The sequence below is a fragment of the Ochotona princeps genome, chromosome 4 (assembly GCF_030435755.1).
Source record: "Ochotona princeps isolate mOchPri1 chromosome 4, mOchPri1.hap1, whole genome shotgun sequence".
Classification (NCBI taxonomy): Eukaryota; Metazoa; Chordata; class Mammalia; order Lagomorpha; family Ochotonidae; genus Ochotona; species Ochotona princeps.
This window is the reverse complement of record NC_080835.1, coordinates 70,354,715-70,371,134: the sequence shown is the minus strand read 5'-3', so window position 1 is coordinate 70,371,134 and position 16,420 is coordinate 70,354,715. Positions and strand designations below refer to the sequence as shown.

The 16,420-nt window shown below is 46.4% G+C and overlaps 2 protein-coding genes across 2 annotated transcripts in view; one reads left to right on the top strand and one right to left on the bottom strand.

Annotated features, from left to right (window-relative positions):
• CWC15 (CWC15 spliceosome associated protein homolog) overlaps positions 1-16,420 on the top strand; it is a 297,815-nt gene that overhangs the window by 251,681 nt on the left and 29,714 nt on the right. The gene's annotated exons all lie outside the window — the stretch shown is intronic.
• Positions 9,992-12,286, bottom strand: KDM4D (lysine demethylase 4D). Its single transcript, XM_058663753.1, has one exon. It carries the CDS (start codon positions 12,092-12,094, stop codon positions 10,577-10,579), a length of 1,518 nt encoding a protein of 505 aa, XP_058519736.1. The 5' UTR covers positions 12,095-12,286; the 3' UTR covers positions 9,992-10,576.

Genomic DNA, 16,420 nt, shown 5'->3' with positions numbered 1-16,420 from the left:
CAGAGAGGAGGAAAGACAGAGGGAAAGATCTTCTGTCTGATAATTGACTTCCCAAGTGAGTGTAATGGCTGGTGCTGTGCTGATCTGAAGCCAGGATCCAGGAACTTCTTCCAGGTCTCCCACAGAGGTGCAGAGTGCCAAGGCTTTGGGCTGTTCTCAACTGCTTTCCCAGGCCACAAGCAGGGAGCTGGATGAGAAGTGGAGCTGCCGGGATTAGAACTGGCACCCATATGGGATTCTGGCACATTCAAGGCGAGGACTTTAGCCGCCAGGCCGTCTATAGCCAAAGGAGAATTCCTTTGGAAAGTATTCAAGTCATGAAGTTGGGGACTAGGTGTTGTTGCCACTGCTTTTGATGCCAGCATCCCATAGCACTGGCAGGGTGAGCCTCAGCTGCTCTATTTACCACATGCCATTGAGCTGCAGTGAATGTCGTGAGTTGTGGTGCAATGTGGAAAAGAAATAGGGCCTGTCTGGTTGGCCTAGCGGCCTCAATCCTGGCCTTGAATGCTCTGGTTTCGCACACAGGCACCGGTCTTGACCGCTGCAGTTCTGCTTCCCATGCAACTCACTGCTTGTGGCCTGGTAAAGCAGTCGAGGACAGCCCAAAGCCTTGGGTCCCTGCACCCATCTGGGAGACCTGGGTGAAGTTCCAGGCTGCTGGCTTCAGATTGGCACAGCTCTGGCCCTTGAGATCACTTGCGGAGTGAAGTATCTGACAGAAGATGTTCCTCTCTATCTGTCCTCCTGTCTGTATACATGACCTTGCAATAAAAATAAACTCAGTGTTACAAGGAAAAGAAATAGTTCTGAGGTCTTCAGGATAGAAATGCTGGCTGACCTTTGTGCTAGCAGAATTTTGCTCAAGTCCTTCTGATTCTCCAGCCCACCTTCCAAAGAACTGAAGGCCCTGCTTGTTGCCTCTGGGCGCCCCAGCCCCAGCGACTTCCTTCCAGGGCGACTGTGTTTTTATTGAGCATGGGGATGGGGGTGCTGCATGGACTTTCCTAGTGTGTTCACTGAAGAGCTATTCCGGTCACGGCTCATGGAGAGTCGCAAAATCATGTGGATAAGACAGCCCTGTACCACCAGGTTGTTACAAATGGCACTCTAGGCCCTGGCGTTATAGCACAGTGGTTAAATTCCTTGCCTTGAACGCATCAGGATCCCATAGACGATCTGGTTCTAATTCTGGCAGCCCTGCTTCCCATCCATCTCCCTGTGTGTGGCCTGGGAATGCAGTTGAGGACGGCCCAAAGCTTTGGAAGCCTGCATCTGCATGGGAGAGCCGGAGGAAGCCCCTGGCTCCTGGCTTTGGACAGGCTCAGCTCCAGCTCTTGTGGCCGCTTGGGTAGCGAACCATTGGATTGAAGATCTTTCTCTCTGTGTCTCCTCCTCTCTGTATATCGGCCTTTCCAATAAAAATAAATGAATCTTTAAAAAAAACCCCCACAAATCAAATGGTACTCTTGCTCTGAGATTCCCCCCAAGAACCCACACGAGCTGGGTCAGCACAAGTGAAGCATCAGACAGATTTCAACAGACAGTTATCCTGCAAATGTTGACTCCTACTCTCCTGCCTTAGCAATTTCTTTTTGTTTTTTCGTGACAGGGTAAGTAATGCACAGTCTGTGGCTGTAGGTAACTCCCTAGGTTGGCTTGCACCTATGCAAATGTTGCATTGCTGGAGAAAAGCATCTAATAGCCGGTGGGAATCCTTTTCCTGGCTTATCTCAGATTTCTGTGAAGTGTACTAGTGTGCCAGTTAGTGCCCTATTCTTTATTATTATTATTATTATTACTATTGAAAATGTGTCCGCAGACAGCCATAGCTCCACACAGGTCCTTGGGATCTGCACGCAAGCATCTGTGATCCCTGGGTGGGCACATGTAGCTCCAGTTTGACACAGTGCACAATGGAAAGAATGGACTTAGGGATCTGCATGTTTGTGGACATGGAGTGGTGGTATGGCTTGCTCAGGGAAACAGGTTTGGAGCTGTTTTGGAGTGTGAACGGTTGAGGGAGATTGTGAGAGGTGAGGAGTAACTTTTTGGAGACTTCCTCCAATCAGGGAATTGAGGGAACTAAGACTGAGTGGGTTTGAGCAGGGAAAGCAGAGAACCCTTTTGGACCAAACCTGTATAGCCACTCCCACGGGAGTCCTGAGCTTGGCTTGTCGGTATCAACCACCAAAGGTATCAAGCCATCGAAGGGTGGACTGCCTGGCAGGACTCGGCCACCGTACCCACCAGTAAGTTCTGCTGCTGGGACTGGACTAAGTTAGGTGTGGTCTTGACACTAACGAGTACAGTGGGAGCAGATTTTTGTGGGGACTCCTAGGCTCTCCCCTGTGGGGTTGCCATAGCAGCTGGTTTGCCTGTGTGCTGGAGTGGTGACAGGCAGAAGTAGGCTGACCGTGGAAGTCACCAACATTGAAGGGTACTGGGGTTTGGGATAGGCCAGTCTAATCCATAGGTGCAGCCAAGGATTGGATGTGGGTCTGGCTGGGTCACAACACCCACCAGCACACACTGCCAAGTAGGGTTCTAGCACTCGCTGGCATGTGCAAGAACTGGGTCTGGGATAGGGGCTGTTGGGGACCTTGGTGACCTCTCCTGGTGGGCTCTAGCTCACGTTCAAGAGGACGTGATACGGGGCTCTGTGTTAGTCAGGCCGGTCAGGGCTGCTTCCCTTGTTGGCAAGTGTGTCAGTTGACTCTGTAGCGAGCAGACTGGGCAGGACTTGACCAAGTCATAGCACAGTGGCATGCTCAAGAGCCAGGATGGTGTGTAGGTCATGCTGGGCTAGGCTAGGCTAGGCTATCATACCCAGGGTTGGCATGTAAGGCAGGGATGGGACAGACTGGGCCGGGCTAGGATGGAGTACCCACCAGTGAGAACTGGAATGGGGGTGTGGCAGGCCAGGCCAAGCTTCAGCTTCTAATGTCGAAGACCAAGTGAGGGAAGGACTTTGCAAGGCTGTGTCAGAAATCTTTGTTTGAGAGCAGGCCTGGTCAGAGAATTAAGGGGCTCTCCCTGCTGGGCTTCAGTTCCCACTGGTGAGCACAAGAGGTGGAATGAGGGGTGGTGAGCTGGGCTGGACATGGCTGCAGTATCCACTGGCATGGGTGTGGTCTTGGTGTAGGGTGTGCCAGACTGGGCAAGGCTCTAGCACCCACTGGTGCTGTCAAGAGCCAGGGTAGAAATAGGATGGTGTCTGTACCCATTGAACCATGTGAAAGCTCTGTCTGAGGGTGGACCTGGCAAAGCATGGCTTCAGCACCCAAGAATAAGAGCCAGAATAGGTATGGGTTTGTCAGGCAAGGCTGCCATACCTGCCAGGACAGGAGGTAGACCAAGTCAGCCTTGACCAAGAACCCACCGCTGTGTGAGGTCTGCTACTGACAGACAAACCTGACAGAGGATCTTGGGGAACTCCTCTGTCAAGATATATTCCCTGTAGATAAGCACAAGGACCAAGACTGGATCATTCCAGACTAAGCCAGGAAATAGCACCTGCCAGCATACATGTGTGGGGCAGGTTTGGGGCAGGCCAGACTGGCCTAGTTCATAGCACCTACTGTCAGATGTAAGGATCAGGCTGGAGTGCAGGCCAGGCTTGACTGGACTACAACACCAGCCAGTTGACATTAGGGCTGGGACTGGGAGCCATCCACGCTTGGCTAGGCTGCATTAATCTATAGCATGAGCTGGAATGGGGGTAGATTGGACTCAGCAGGCCACAGCACTTGCCAGCAAATGCTGAGGTGAGGCAGGCCATGCTGGACTGCGACGCAGCACCCACTAGCACATGTGGGCCTGGGATGGGGAGGTAAGCCCAGAAGGGTGGCTGTGGAACTCCTCTCTGGGGCACTGTTCTGCTGGTGAATGTGAGAGCTGGGACTGGGGGCAGACCATGCATGAGCCAGAGTAAGTGTAGGCTGGTTAGGCTTTGCCACAGCATTGGCTAGCAGCTGCTGGAACTGGGTGCAAGTCCTGTCAGGCTAGAACTCCTGGAAAGTGTACTCTCTGGTTTGGGAGTGAGCATAGTAAGCAAGTTGTGAGTACCCCTCTGATATGCTGCAGCTCCCACCGGATAGCATGAGAATCAGAGGTGGGGGCAGGTCTGGCTGCACAGGCAATGGCACCCATCAGCATGAGCATGGGCTGGATAGTGGGGTGGTCACACTGAGCTAGGCTGCGATGGTCATTAAAGTGGGATGCCTAGGGGAGTCTGCTACACATACAGGCAAGTGCAGGAACCAGGGCTGGGGCCAGGCCTGTGAGGGTTATCAGGAGTCTCTGACTAGGCTGCAGTTCCCTGCTGGTCTGCATGAGGGCAGGGTTGAGTTGGGCAGCATTATCTATTGGTTTATATATAGGATGGGACTGGGAACAAAACTGACCAGGTGACTGCAACCACCAGTAGGTGTAAGCTGGTATGGGTGATGCACTGAGCTGGACGCCTCCCTGGCTTCTGCCTCGTGACTGGAGCTTGCTCAGCCCTTGCCATTGCCAGCAGTAGAGGCGTAACCTAGTGGATGGAAGATTTTCTTTTCCCCTCTTCTCCCTCTTTCTCTAAGATAGGGTTTTTCAATCAAAATAAATAAATGCTTTAAATCATAATTTTTATTTTTTTGAAGCTAAGCATTTTCAAATTAATGAATTATGTTTTTCAAAAAGTGCACAAGTTACAATTTAAAAATAAGTAAGTTTTAGCTGTTATTGCAGAAACATGGCTTCAGAGTCAGCAGCCGAAGACTGGAATGAGAAACACATCTACAGTGTTAACTCAGACATGAAAAAGGAGAAAATGCATATTAAACCTCAATAGATGGTATAGCTCAATATAGAAACATTTTCCATGTTAAAGATTAAGCAAGTATGTGACATATTTTCTGCAAAGCACAAGTATGAAAACTTAACAGAATCACCCATTAAAGTGCCTGCACATGTATAGAATCCAGAACCAGGTGAGGACACAACTGGATCCAGGGGGTGATTTCTCTTGGTGGATGCAGCCAAAATGAGGCCCATATTTCAATGCTGTGGAAGAGTTCGAGTGCCATCAGAGCTTGCTCATAGCATCACTGTTTGACACTCTGTCTTCGTCTTTGCTCCTCCCCCTTCAGTTGATGGAACATAGGGAACTGGAAGCCGTCTTGTGATGGGATGAGGTAATCTATGGAAATATGTGTCAGTCATCTCACCTACTTCCCCCATTCCTTGACCCTGATTGGTAGTCCACATGGAATGCATCTTTTTCAACTATGCAAGCACCATATAAAAAATGTACTTATTATGTGTAGTGAGTGGAAAACAGAATAAAGAAAAATCGAATGTGGCTAAATACTATCATGAACAATATGTTTAGACAAGTATGTGTTGCCTTTTCAAATGTTCCTAGCCAAATATTCTTAGTATTAAGATTTATTTTTTAATTATTGTCAAGTCAGATTTGCATAGTGAAGAAGATACAGAGAGAAAGATCTTCCATCCGCTGGTCGACTTCCCAAGTGACTACAATGGCCAGAGATGAGCCAATCCACAGCAAAGAGCAGGAGCCTCTTCTAGGGCCTCAAACCTTTGACCATCTTCTATTGCTTTCCCAGGCCACAGCAGGGAACATGATGGGAAGTAGAGTAGTCAGGATATGTACCGGTGCTCCTATGCAATTGTGGCACATGTAAGACGAGGAATGTACCCACCAGGCTGTCATACCAGGTCCCCCCAATTGTTTTATTCTAGTCTTTCTAGAGAATCTAACTGCCTGGGAAGAGTTTGCAATCTTGATAAATAACAAGGTGGAATCCAGCTTTTAATAGCAAAAACATTTTTTAACATGATTTTTTTAAATTAGAAAGCATTACAAAGATAAAGGGAGTTATCAATGGAACAGATATCTTCCAACCACTGATTCATGCCCTAAACACCTGCACATGGCCAGGATTGGCCTGAAAAAAGCCGGGATCTTGGAGTGTCTTCCCAGGCTGCTAGGTGAATGCACAAACCCGAGTCCTTGAGTCATCTTTTGCCACCCTTTAGACACATTAGCAGGTAGGTGTGTCAGAAGTGGTGCAGCCAGAACTCAAACTAGTGCCCACATTGGATATGGGCAAGACAAGTGGTAAATTTATTCACTATGCAGCAGTGCTGGTCCCCTAACATTAAAACATTAATGCAAGCCAGGGTATTGTCTTAAAGAGACATGTCAGATTTCATTTGGTTATGTGTACAGTCGTATCCAAAACTTTTAAGTGGAATCACTGCTAGTTCTTACCAGGAATACACAAACAAGAGTGTCTGGTCTCCAGAGTGGGCAAAACACTAACATCCAAGTCCTAATTTCATCGAGCTAATCTACACAATTAAAAACTCAAATATTTTGCTGTTGACAAGTTTTATAACCAATGTTTTGAGTTCTGTATCTCCCATTTTCTCAATGTCTTCCTCAGTTAGTTCTGAGGTTGCCAAATGGTTTTGCTCCTTTGCAGGGGAGTATTCAGTAATATTCATTGTGCCTTTGTCTCTCTTGCTCTTGGTCACTGTACTTCTGGTTAGCAGATTCTTCTTCTTTGGGCGGTTTTCTAAGCTCTGTCACCCACAGGTCTACACTTCGATTTTACTTACTGCAGTTGGTACACGGCTTTTTTTTTCTTTTCTTTTCTTTCTTTCTTTCTTTTTTTTTTTGCAGTCAGTTGTGTTACTCTCTGCAGTGAGTTCCAGGTCTGGATTCTTATGTTAGATTTCCACCATGGTCTCCGTAGCCCCCGCTCTTTGCTCACCAATCTCCACCTCCTATAATACCATGCTGAGGCTGCACCATTGTCTGTACAATCCGTCTCCCACTTCTAGTTGGAGCAGGTCCCAGGATTAGGGAGATAGATGCCAGGTATCCTATATAACTAGGTTGTTGTTGGTTGTGATCTTGCCAGAGCCTGTTGGCTGTTAGGTCTGAGGGCCACATGGACCTATTTTGACCCATACAATGCCATGGTTGGTATTATTTTTCTGTGGGACCAGTGCAAAGTACTGAGCTCAGTGAGTTCTCGCTGAGCTCAGCGCATGCACAGCTCACTGTTGTTCCTGCTGTCTTAAAGTTCTTGCCACAGTATACAAAATGGTATCTGATGTGTCACTACTAGTTATTGATCTACTAGCCGTCAGGTTTGAGGGCTACCTGAACCTATCTTGGGTGGAACGTGTAGGATGCCACGTTGTTGCAGTACACTGAGCCAGAAATAAGTTCACTCTTAGCTCAGTGCATACACAGTCCTGTCAATAGCCTTTACCTGCTTAAACAAATGGTGCCTGATTCAGCTCTAGGGGGCAGACTGGGCTGTGAAATCCACTCTGTTCCTGTACAGACTGTCTGGGATCTGCTGCTCTGTCTCTGCTCCTGGTCAAATCCAACGGACCAGCAGGACGGCCAGTTCTTTGTCTGGATTCACCTCCTGAGCTCCCAGTGAAAGTCCCTTCACACCTGGTTGCTGGTGAAGTTACAGCTGCCGCTCCAATTCAGATTGCTGCTTGCTGAGTGCTGTTGGGGTATCAGTCTCTGCAACACCACACCGTTGTGTCTGCTCTTTCCTGTGTGTCTCAGTTTCCAGGTACCCCTCTGCTGTTGTTCTGTCCTCTCCTATTTCCCAGAATGTGCCCTCTCTGCTTCACACTGGGTAATGTTTCTCTGTTCATTTAAATGTGTTCTTACCCTATTCTGCCATCTTGATTCTCTAAAAACTCAAATATTTCAATGAACCTTTTGCTAGCTTAGTTCAGTGGCTTATTCCCCCAACTTAACATAGAAATAAAAAAGCCAGAAATCTATTGCAGACAATTGAAGTTTCTTTTATGTAGTGACCCTGAAAATAAGGGGAAAGCACCTCCCAGGAAGGATATGAAAGATGGGGTATATGTCAAAAGGAGAGAGACATCAGAGTTTCAGTAAGTTTCTTGGGATTTTAGGGTTCCCTGACTCCTTGTCTGAGTAGGAAGCCACAGACATTGGGAAATATCTGGGTAATTCCTGTGTTGTCCAGTTGAAATTCTTTTACTGGTCATTTGGTGAGGGACAAACAGGCAAGCAACAAATATTAATGTACATGTAAACATGGGGCAGTGCGACGATGGCCCAATGAGAATGGCCTCACAAGGTTTATGAGGCTTGGATAGTCTCAAAATCTTCTAAATTTATCCTCATTTCCCATAACAACATATAGGTACTTACATCACAAATCATTAAACCATTCTTCTGCACTATGATTTGAATCCATTTGAGCCAAAAGGCCTCTGCTTTTCAGGCATTGTTAATATAGTTTTCAATTCTCCATGAGCTATTGTCTTAGCTTCAGTTGATTTCTTGGAATATAAACTTATTATACACAATTGAAATCCAAACTCAATGGACAAGATAATTTTTTTTAAAGATTTATTTTTTATTTATTGAAGAAGAGAGGAGAGAGAGAAAGAGAGCAACCGAGAGAGCACTTCATTCCACTGGTTCATTGCCCAAGAGGCCACAAGACCAAAGCTGGGCAATCTGAAGCTTGGCACGAGGAGCTTCACCTTGGCATCCCTATGGAAAGATTGGGATCCCTATGGAAAGATGTCGCAAGGACTTGGGCCATCCTCTGCTGTTTTGTCAGACCATTAGCAGGGAGCTGGATCAGAAATGGGGTAGCCAGAACATGAGGCAGTGCCTTTTGCGATACTGGCAAACCAGGCAGAGGTTTTTGCCACACCTTCAGATTTGCCTAGTGCTTCTAATTCTACAGCAGTTATTGACAGTGAAGGTGAGAAGGGAGAGGGTATTTGCCAAGAAAGGGATGGCTTGCTTCTCTGACATATGTCTTTCTATATCTAAAGTAACGTTTTCCATTTTCCAAAATGTATACTGTATTTGTTCACTCTGTGTACTTCAAGGCTGGATATTTTGTCTAAATGACTGTCATTCTTATTTGTATTAGTTACTCTGCTTTCTGTCCATATTCTCCACAGAATTAAGCTGATTGCTTAAATCTGTAACTTGCAACCTATTAACAATGGTTTTCACCTTCTATTGCCTTATACTCAAACAATTAAATATTTCATAGGAGATGCAAGCCCCTTCCCACTTTGACTCTGCCTCTCTCATCCTGCTCTCCATGCTGCCCCACCCCCAACTCCCCAGAGAGGCTTCTTTTCTAGTCCTTGAGTAGGAAGACCACCAAGCCTCATGTTAAGTTCATTGTACCTACCATGCCCTGCATGGGAAACCCTCTGTTCTGAACCCTCCTTTCCTGGATTACAGCTTAGGCAGGGCTCCTGCTCTGTGCTCTGGGAAGCTTGCTGGTTCACCCAAGCCAGCACTTGTCCTTTATGCTCTGTGTCCTGTCCTGCCAGTAGGGTCTTCACAGAGCAGAACACTAATGGAAACTGTCCCACTCCAGTATATCTAGACATGCTTACTGATGTGAGTCAATTTTTCAGTTGTGGGGAAAAGAGGTGTGGCTTCCAAAGAAGTGAAGACTTGGGAAGAAGCAGGTCAGAAGATCACATTGTTTAATGCTTGTTGTTGATCTCTCTCACGTATTTGTGCCAGCCAACTGCCAAGTTGTCTGAAAACATAGCTGCAATGCCAATTCTTCTAGCTGCCCAGCCAACCAGAGACCAGCTACCACCCCTCAGACCCACTCACTATCACTTCACAAGGGAATAAGCCCCTAAAAAAGAAGTATTAAATGTTTTGAGATCCTGAGAATGATGAATGAAAGAGTTACATCCCTCTGCTGGACTCTGCCATTGTCCATGCCCACAAGGATGGACATATGATTGTGTATGAAGAACTATACTAATTATACAGGAAAACCCAGTGAGGGGGGAGGGAATTGGGGAGGGGTAAGGGAAATCCCACGATCTATGGAACTGTATCATAAAATGATAAAAGAAGTAAAATAAAAAATAGTAACATTCCTCTCCCACTGTTTTAAATCTTTAGAAATGAAGCTAGACGTTAACATTTGATCACCTTTAATATTCATGAATAAGGATGACACTACATTTCAATACAACCGTCACTTAACCCATTAATTTCTTTCTGTGACTCAGTAAACTCAATTCAAAACTGCTTTATTTTGCATAAATTGTGTTCAGAGTGGTGAGAAAGAGGGACCTTGAAGGAAAACCAAAGTCTAGATTGCTGTGCTAGCACAGGTTCCTCTGCTGGCCAATGATGTCACTAGAGCATGGCCGGGAACACGTTCCAGTCATCACTGGGGACCCTAACTCTCAGAGACACAGCGGTGGCTGAAACCTCAGGAGGAGAGACAGATGTAAAGAGTCCAAGATATTCCGGGGTCAGGGTAGAAGGATAATGGATGGTCAGACTGGGTCAAACTGGCAACTGCCAGAGACTCAGCACTGTGGATCTATGGGAACATCAACTGGGAGACACGCTTGTGCATGACCAGTGATATACAAACTTACTCAGAGCTTACCTGTATGTATAAGAGTGCCAGCAAACCTCCACGCTGCAGAGCATGGGAGGGTAAGGCAGCCCTGGGCTCAAGGGACTGGCTTAGGGCAGTATCCCAAGACTTTAGCAAGAAGCAGAGGCCTCAGGTTGAGAAGGACAGTGCTGGCCATCAAGGCTTTTTCTGCAGGTGGGAGTTGAGGCCGGGCGTGCTCTGTTCAAAGAGAGACGCCTCTTGGCTAGAGACTGGTGGCTGGGCTCCTGAACTTCGAATTCCTGAGCATGACAACCATGACCACTACTGACAGTTGAATGGACATCTGTACTAAAGGATCCCTGGCAAGTGGGAGGGACTGGGTCCGGCTTCTGGGAACTGCAGACAGGGGCCCTGGGCTGTGTTGTAGAAGCTCGGGCAGCCAATGAACGCCGGGGGACCTTGCTCACTGGTGCCCGGAAGCGGGTCCCACCACCCATGGCCAAGGGCCTAGGCAGTTTTGTAACCTGGCAGTGCCGGAGGCGCCTCAAACCCAAGGCAGCCGTTCGCAATGTGCGATCTTTCCTCTGGGATCTCAGCCCCTTGCTGGCTGCTTCCGTGGACTGTGTGTGGTCCACAGGTGCCCGGTCCAGCCCACGCTTCCACAGCTCATAGCGCTCGGGTTGCTGGAGGCGCACGAAGGCGTCCATGGCAAAGGACACCCTGGCCTCCCCGCAGCTGCACTGGGAGGCCGCCTTGCCATAGTCGATCCAGCGCAGGGTGGCGAAGTTGATGGCCTCGGCACAGTTGAAGCCGTGGTTGAAGCCCGCGTGGTAGCCATAGGGGAAGGTGACCACGAACTCGCCGGGTTGCTGGGTGATGCGCTGGCAGGGAATGCCGTTCTCCCGCAGCACACTGGGCGAGATGAGGGCTACCTTGTGGCGCAGGAAGGCCCGGCAGGCTTGGGCGCTGGCAGGGAAGAGCTGTGCAGCCAGCTCCTCCAGCCGCCGCCCGTGCTCAGGGGGCACGGCGTACCAAGTCTTGGGCTCGCCAAAGTGCAGGTAGTTGATGCTGTAAAGGTCCATGTCCTCCGTGTGCCAGGCGAAGGTGGTCTTCCACATGCCGAAGTAGAGGTAGGGGGTGTTGACGCCCTCGATGAGCACGCCACACTCTTGCTGTAGCAGGTCCTGAATGGTGCCCAGGCTTCTGAGGTTCCAATGCATCGTGTTCTCATCAAATAAGGAGCCGCTGACGTCGGCCCCATAAATTGGAGAACCATAAAGGCGGTTCTTCCAGTAGAGCCTCTCCAAATCCTCAAAACTGAGATGGGCTGGGGCCCGGTATTTGTTGCTGTTTGCTAGTTGGCGATAGTCGCCCACGCTCATAGCTTTCTTCTTCTTGTGGTATTGAGTGAAGACCCCTGCCTTCCCAGAGACTATCTGTTGGAGAGGGAGTGGTATTAAGATGTCATTGATGTCCTCATAGGTCTTTCTGGCCCTCCACTCCTTGGGTGGAATAACCTTGGCCACACCTCCGCGGTGTGCACCCTGTGATTCCATGTATGCAATATAGTTATCAAAATCACTAAATTCTTCTTTGGTTGGATGAAATATCATTATGCTGCAATTTGGATTCTGAGCACCATTGGCTTTAGACCTCATAGGCTTCATAGCTGCAGTTTAACAAGCTTCCAATTACCAGTGTTTGGGTATGTCAAGATGTTACTGTCTCTCTAAGGCAGCAAGACTTACCGGTCAACTTTTTTTTTTTTTTTTTGCAAAGAAAATAATAATCTTTTTAGCCTGCTGATTCACCAGGGGACTCACTAAGTGTAGCAGCTTTGTGGAAGCACAGACGGTCAGTGAGGCCACAATTCCTTATGTTTCTCAGTTGATGGCTGGCCCTGTCTCCTGGAGTTCTGTTGGATTAACCAGACTTGGGTGCATGAGACAAATGTAGTTGAGTATGTAACTGAGGGCAGTGTCTGCAACACAATCTGAAAGAATACAAAAATATTGAAGATTAATGTTTGGGAGAAAGTCATGAGGAAATTACAAAGTGAATACCAGAATGTAAAACTACTCTTTGAAATATAGGCTAAAATTTACAAGGCTATCAATGCAAAGGATGGTATGGTTGTGGAGCAGGAATTATTTGCTAGAGTTAATGTTAAGCACTACAATCACTTTCGAAAATTCTTGGAGTATTGTCTTTTGAAATGAACCATGCTCATGTGCTGTTGTCCAACTATCCACATGCCCATGGTTGCACATTCCAAGTCACTTCCAAGAATGTTCTTAGTATTGCTTCTAGTGGCCAATTGTTGTCATTAATCCACATGCCCATCAACAGTAGAACGGATGAGCACACTGATGTATATTCATGACTTGGAGTTCTATAAAACAATGAGGAAGTCCGGTGAAATACAGGCATATAGATTATAAAGATAATACTAAACAAAAAAATATTGAAACCTGTTAGGAATCAAACTGTGTCCTATGTCAACATAATGAATTTTTTTGTCTGTTAGTTTTATAGAAAACAGATAAGTTGTACCTAGGGACAGATGAAATTTTCAAGTAATGCTAATCTCTTGATAATTCATGAAACTGTAATACCCTGATGGGTGGGCGGCAGATGATGGTTTGAGTGCTGGGTCCCTGCTGCCCTCCTGTGAGATCCCGATTGAGAGCCAGTCTCCTGGTTTTAGCTTGACCCCATCCTGGCTATTGTGGCCATTTATAGAGTAAAATGCTAGATGAGATCTTTGTCCCACTACTTTTCAAATAAAATTAAATAAATAAATAAAAGGTAAACCACAGTAACAGATAGTGGATCATTTAAAATGTAAATAAAAGGAACAATTGAAAATAAATGTATTGGGCCTGGCGCCGTGGCCTAGCGGCTAAAGTCCTCGCCTTGAACGCGCCGGGATCCCATATGGGCGCTGGTTCTAATTCCGGCAGTTCCACTTCCCATCCAGCTCCCTGCTTGTGGCCTGGGAAAGCTTTGGGACCCTGCACCCGCATGGGAGAACCGGAAGTGGTTCCAGGTTCCCAGCTTCGGATCGGCACAGCACCAACTGTTGCGGCTCACTTGGGGAGTGAATCATCGGATGGAAGATCTTCCTCTCTGTCTCTCCTCCTCTCTGTACATCTGACTTTGTAATAAAAAATAAATCTTAAAAAAAAAAAAAGAAAAAAATGTATTAAAAATACATGTCCAAGGATTGGATAGAGGAACAACAGTGTGACTGTAACAAAAGACCATTAGGGGGCCCAGCGCCATGGTCTAGCGGCCAAAGTCCTCACCTTGAAAGCCCCGGGATCCCATATGGGCGCCGGTTCTAATCCCGGCAGCTCCACTTCCCATCCAGCTCCCTGCTGTGGCCTGGGAAAGCAGTCAAGGACAGCCCAAAGCTTTGGGACCCTGCACCTGCGTGGGAGACCCGGAAGAGGTTCCTGGTCCCGGCTTCGGATTGGCGCGCACCGGGCCGTTGCACTCACTTGGGGAGTGAATCATCGGATGGAAGATCTTCCTCTCTGTCTCTCCTCCTCTCTGTATATCCGGCTTTCCAATAATAATAAAATCTTAAAAAAAAAAAAAAAAAAGACCATTAGGTAGGTGCTGGGTTAAAAAGGAAATGAGAACATATTTATGTTGAAGAAGTGAAAACAGTCCTTAATTCATTGGTACTTCTAATTTGGTACTAATGAATTTCTCCATTAGTTTTAGGAAAGAAGGAAATGTAGGCTTAAAAAAAAAGGATGCTGGGAACATGTTTTTCAAATGAGGGGCAGTTGATATCCGAGTGTTTACAGATGTCTGGCAGTATTCCTAAATTATTTCACTTTATGTTATTACTCCTCAAATTATTTACAATTCCCATATTCTTTCAACATTTTGTTCTCAATATTGACTTGCACACCCTCCTGGGCAGATAAGCTTGAGTGTTTTTCTATCTTTGGTGTACCAACAAAACCCAACATCTTCTTAAATCTCTTATAGTTCTCTTTGGCACACCTCCCTTTTACCTTATGTAATGTAAATAGCATCCCAAACCGGAAAAGAAACTTTCTTTTAACACTTCATTTCCCATAGACCCTTTCTTAAGAATTTTCTATGCACTATCCCTTTCAAATAGCACAGTGAATCATGAATTTAGCATTAATGCCATCTCCGTGGTATGGAAAAAATAAATCAAGATACTTAAACAGCATTTGTTATCAATCTCTAGAGTTGAAGGCCTATATTTATCTTGTCTTTTACCTAAAAACATTTTGAGAGCATTTTTCCCCTTTTCAACACTGCATTGTCCAAATGATCTATGAAATACCTTACATTAATAGGCATTGGAAATTTGCTGTTAAAGAACCAATTAGGTGAGGTCAATTGATACATACTTCTTTCTTTCCTCTGGTTTACATTCACCTTTCTTTATGATTACTAAGAGTGGAGACATTCCTCTTTTGGTCTGATCTATCCACTTCAACTCCTTTAATTAATACCCCCACTTACTCCAGGACTATGATCAATACCCATAATCATCATTGTCTTTTTATCAATCACTACTTACCAATCTCTCTTTTTCAAACAATCATTTATTTTCATTGAAAGGCAGACTTTACAGAGATGGAGAGATAGAAAGATCTTCCATCCACTGGTTTGCTCTCCAAATGGCCACAATGACCAGAGCTGAGCCAATCCAAAGCTAGGAGTCAAGAGCTTCTTCCAGGTTTCCCACGCGGGTGCAGGTTCCCAAGGCCTTTGGCCATCTTCTACCTGCTTTCCCAGGCCACAAGCAGGGAGCTGGATGGGAAGCGGGGCAGCTGGGACACAAACCAGCACCAATATAGGATGCCATGCTTGGAGTTGGAAGATTAGCTAGTTGAGCCATTGTGCCATCGACATTATTCATATTTAAGCTGCTGGCCTTTCTCTTGCTTTCCTTTCAGCACCAAACATGTCAAAAACATAAGTCACAAATGAAGCTAAGTCTATATTCACAAACCCATTTTCTCATCTCTCTTCCCCGTTCTGCTTCTGGTTCCTCTGCCCACAACAAGCTGTTGAAATTGTTCTTCATAAATTATCAAATTTCCTCCCAAATGTTGTTTCTGGGGTTATGCGTTCCCTATTCACCTCACTGGCTCACAGAATATCTCAACATATTTAGAACAAATGGATCAGTTTCTTTTTGAAACTAATATTTTCCTTCAGATGTGTTTATTTTTACCAATGTGTGAAAATTCTACCAGTGGTCCTAGTTGCCATCAACTATTTTTTTTAAGATTTTATTTATTTTTATTACAAAGTCAGATATACAAAGAGGAGAGACAGAGAGGAAGATCTTCCGTCCGATGAGTCACCCCCAAGTGAGTGCAACGGCCGGTGCTGTGCCGATCTGAAGCCGGGAACCTGGAACCTCTTCCGGGTCTCCCATGCGGGTGCAGGGTCCCAAAGCTTTGGGCCGTCCTCGACTGCTTTCCCAGGCCACAAGCAGGGAGCTGGATGGGAAGTGGAACTGCCGGGATTAGAACTGGCGCCCATATGGGATCCCGGCACATTCAAGGTGAGGACTTTAGCCGCTAGGCCATGGCGCTGGGCCCCGTCATCAACTATTAAAGCCTTCTCTCCAAGGCATATTGTCAATGACTACAGTAGTCTACTATGAGGCTCTTTAAATCCCAGCAATGTTTCCTGGGTTCTTCTTACTTTCCTTATAAAAGAAGTAAAGGATCCAACTTTCTGCTTTTTCCATGAGCTGTGTCCTCATTCATGCTAGAAACAAATTGCCTGTTATTTCACAATCTCCCCATTTCACCCTACATTTTGAATTTTTATTTTTCTCCTTTTCCACAAGGTTATTTAAAGCATTACACAGAGAGAAATACACACACACACACACACACACACACACACACACACACACACACATCTATCTTCCACCTGGTGGGTCACTCTCCCAGATGGCTACAATGGCTAGGGTTGGCCCA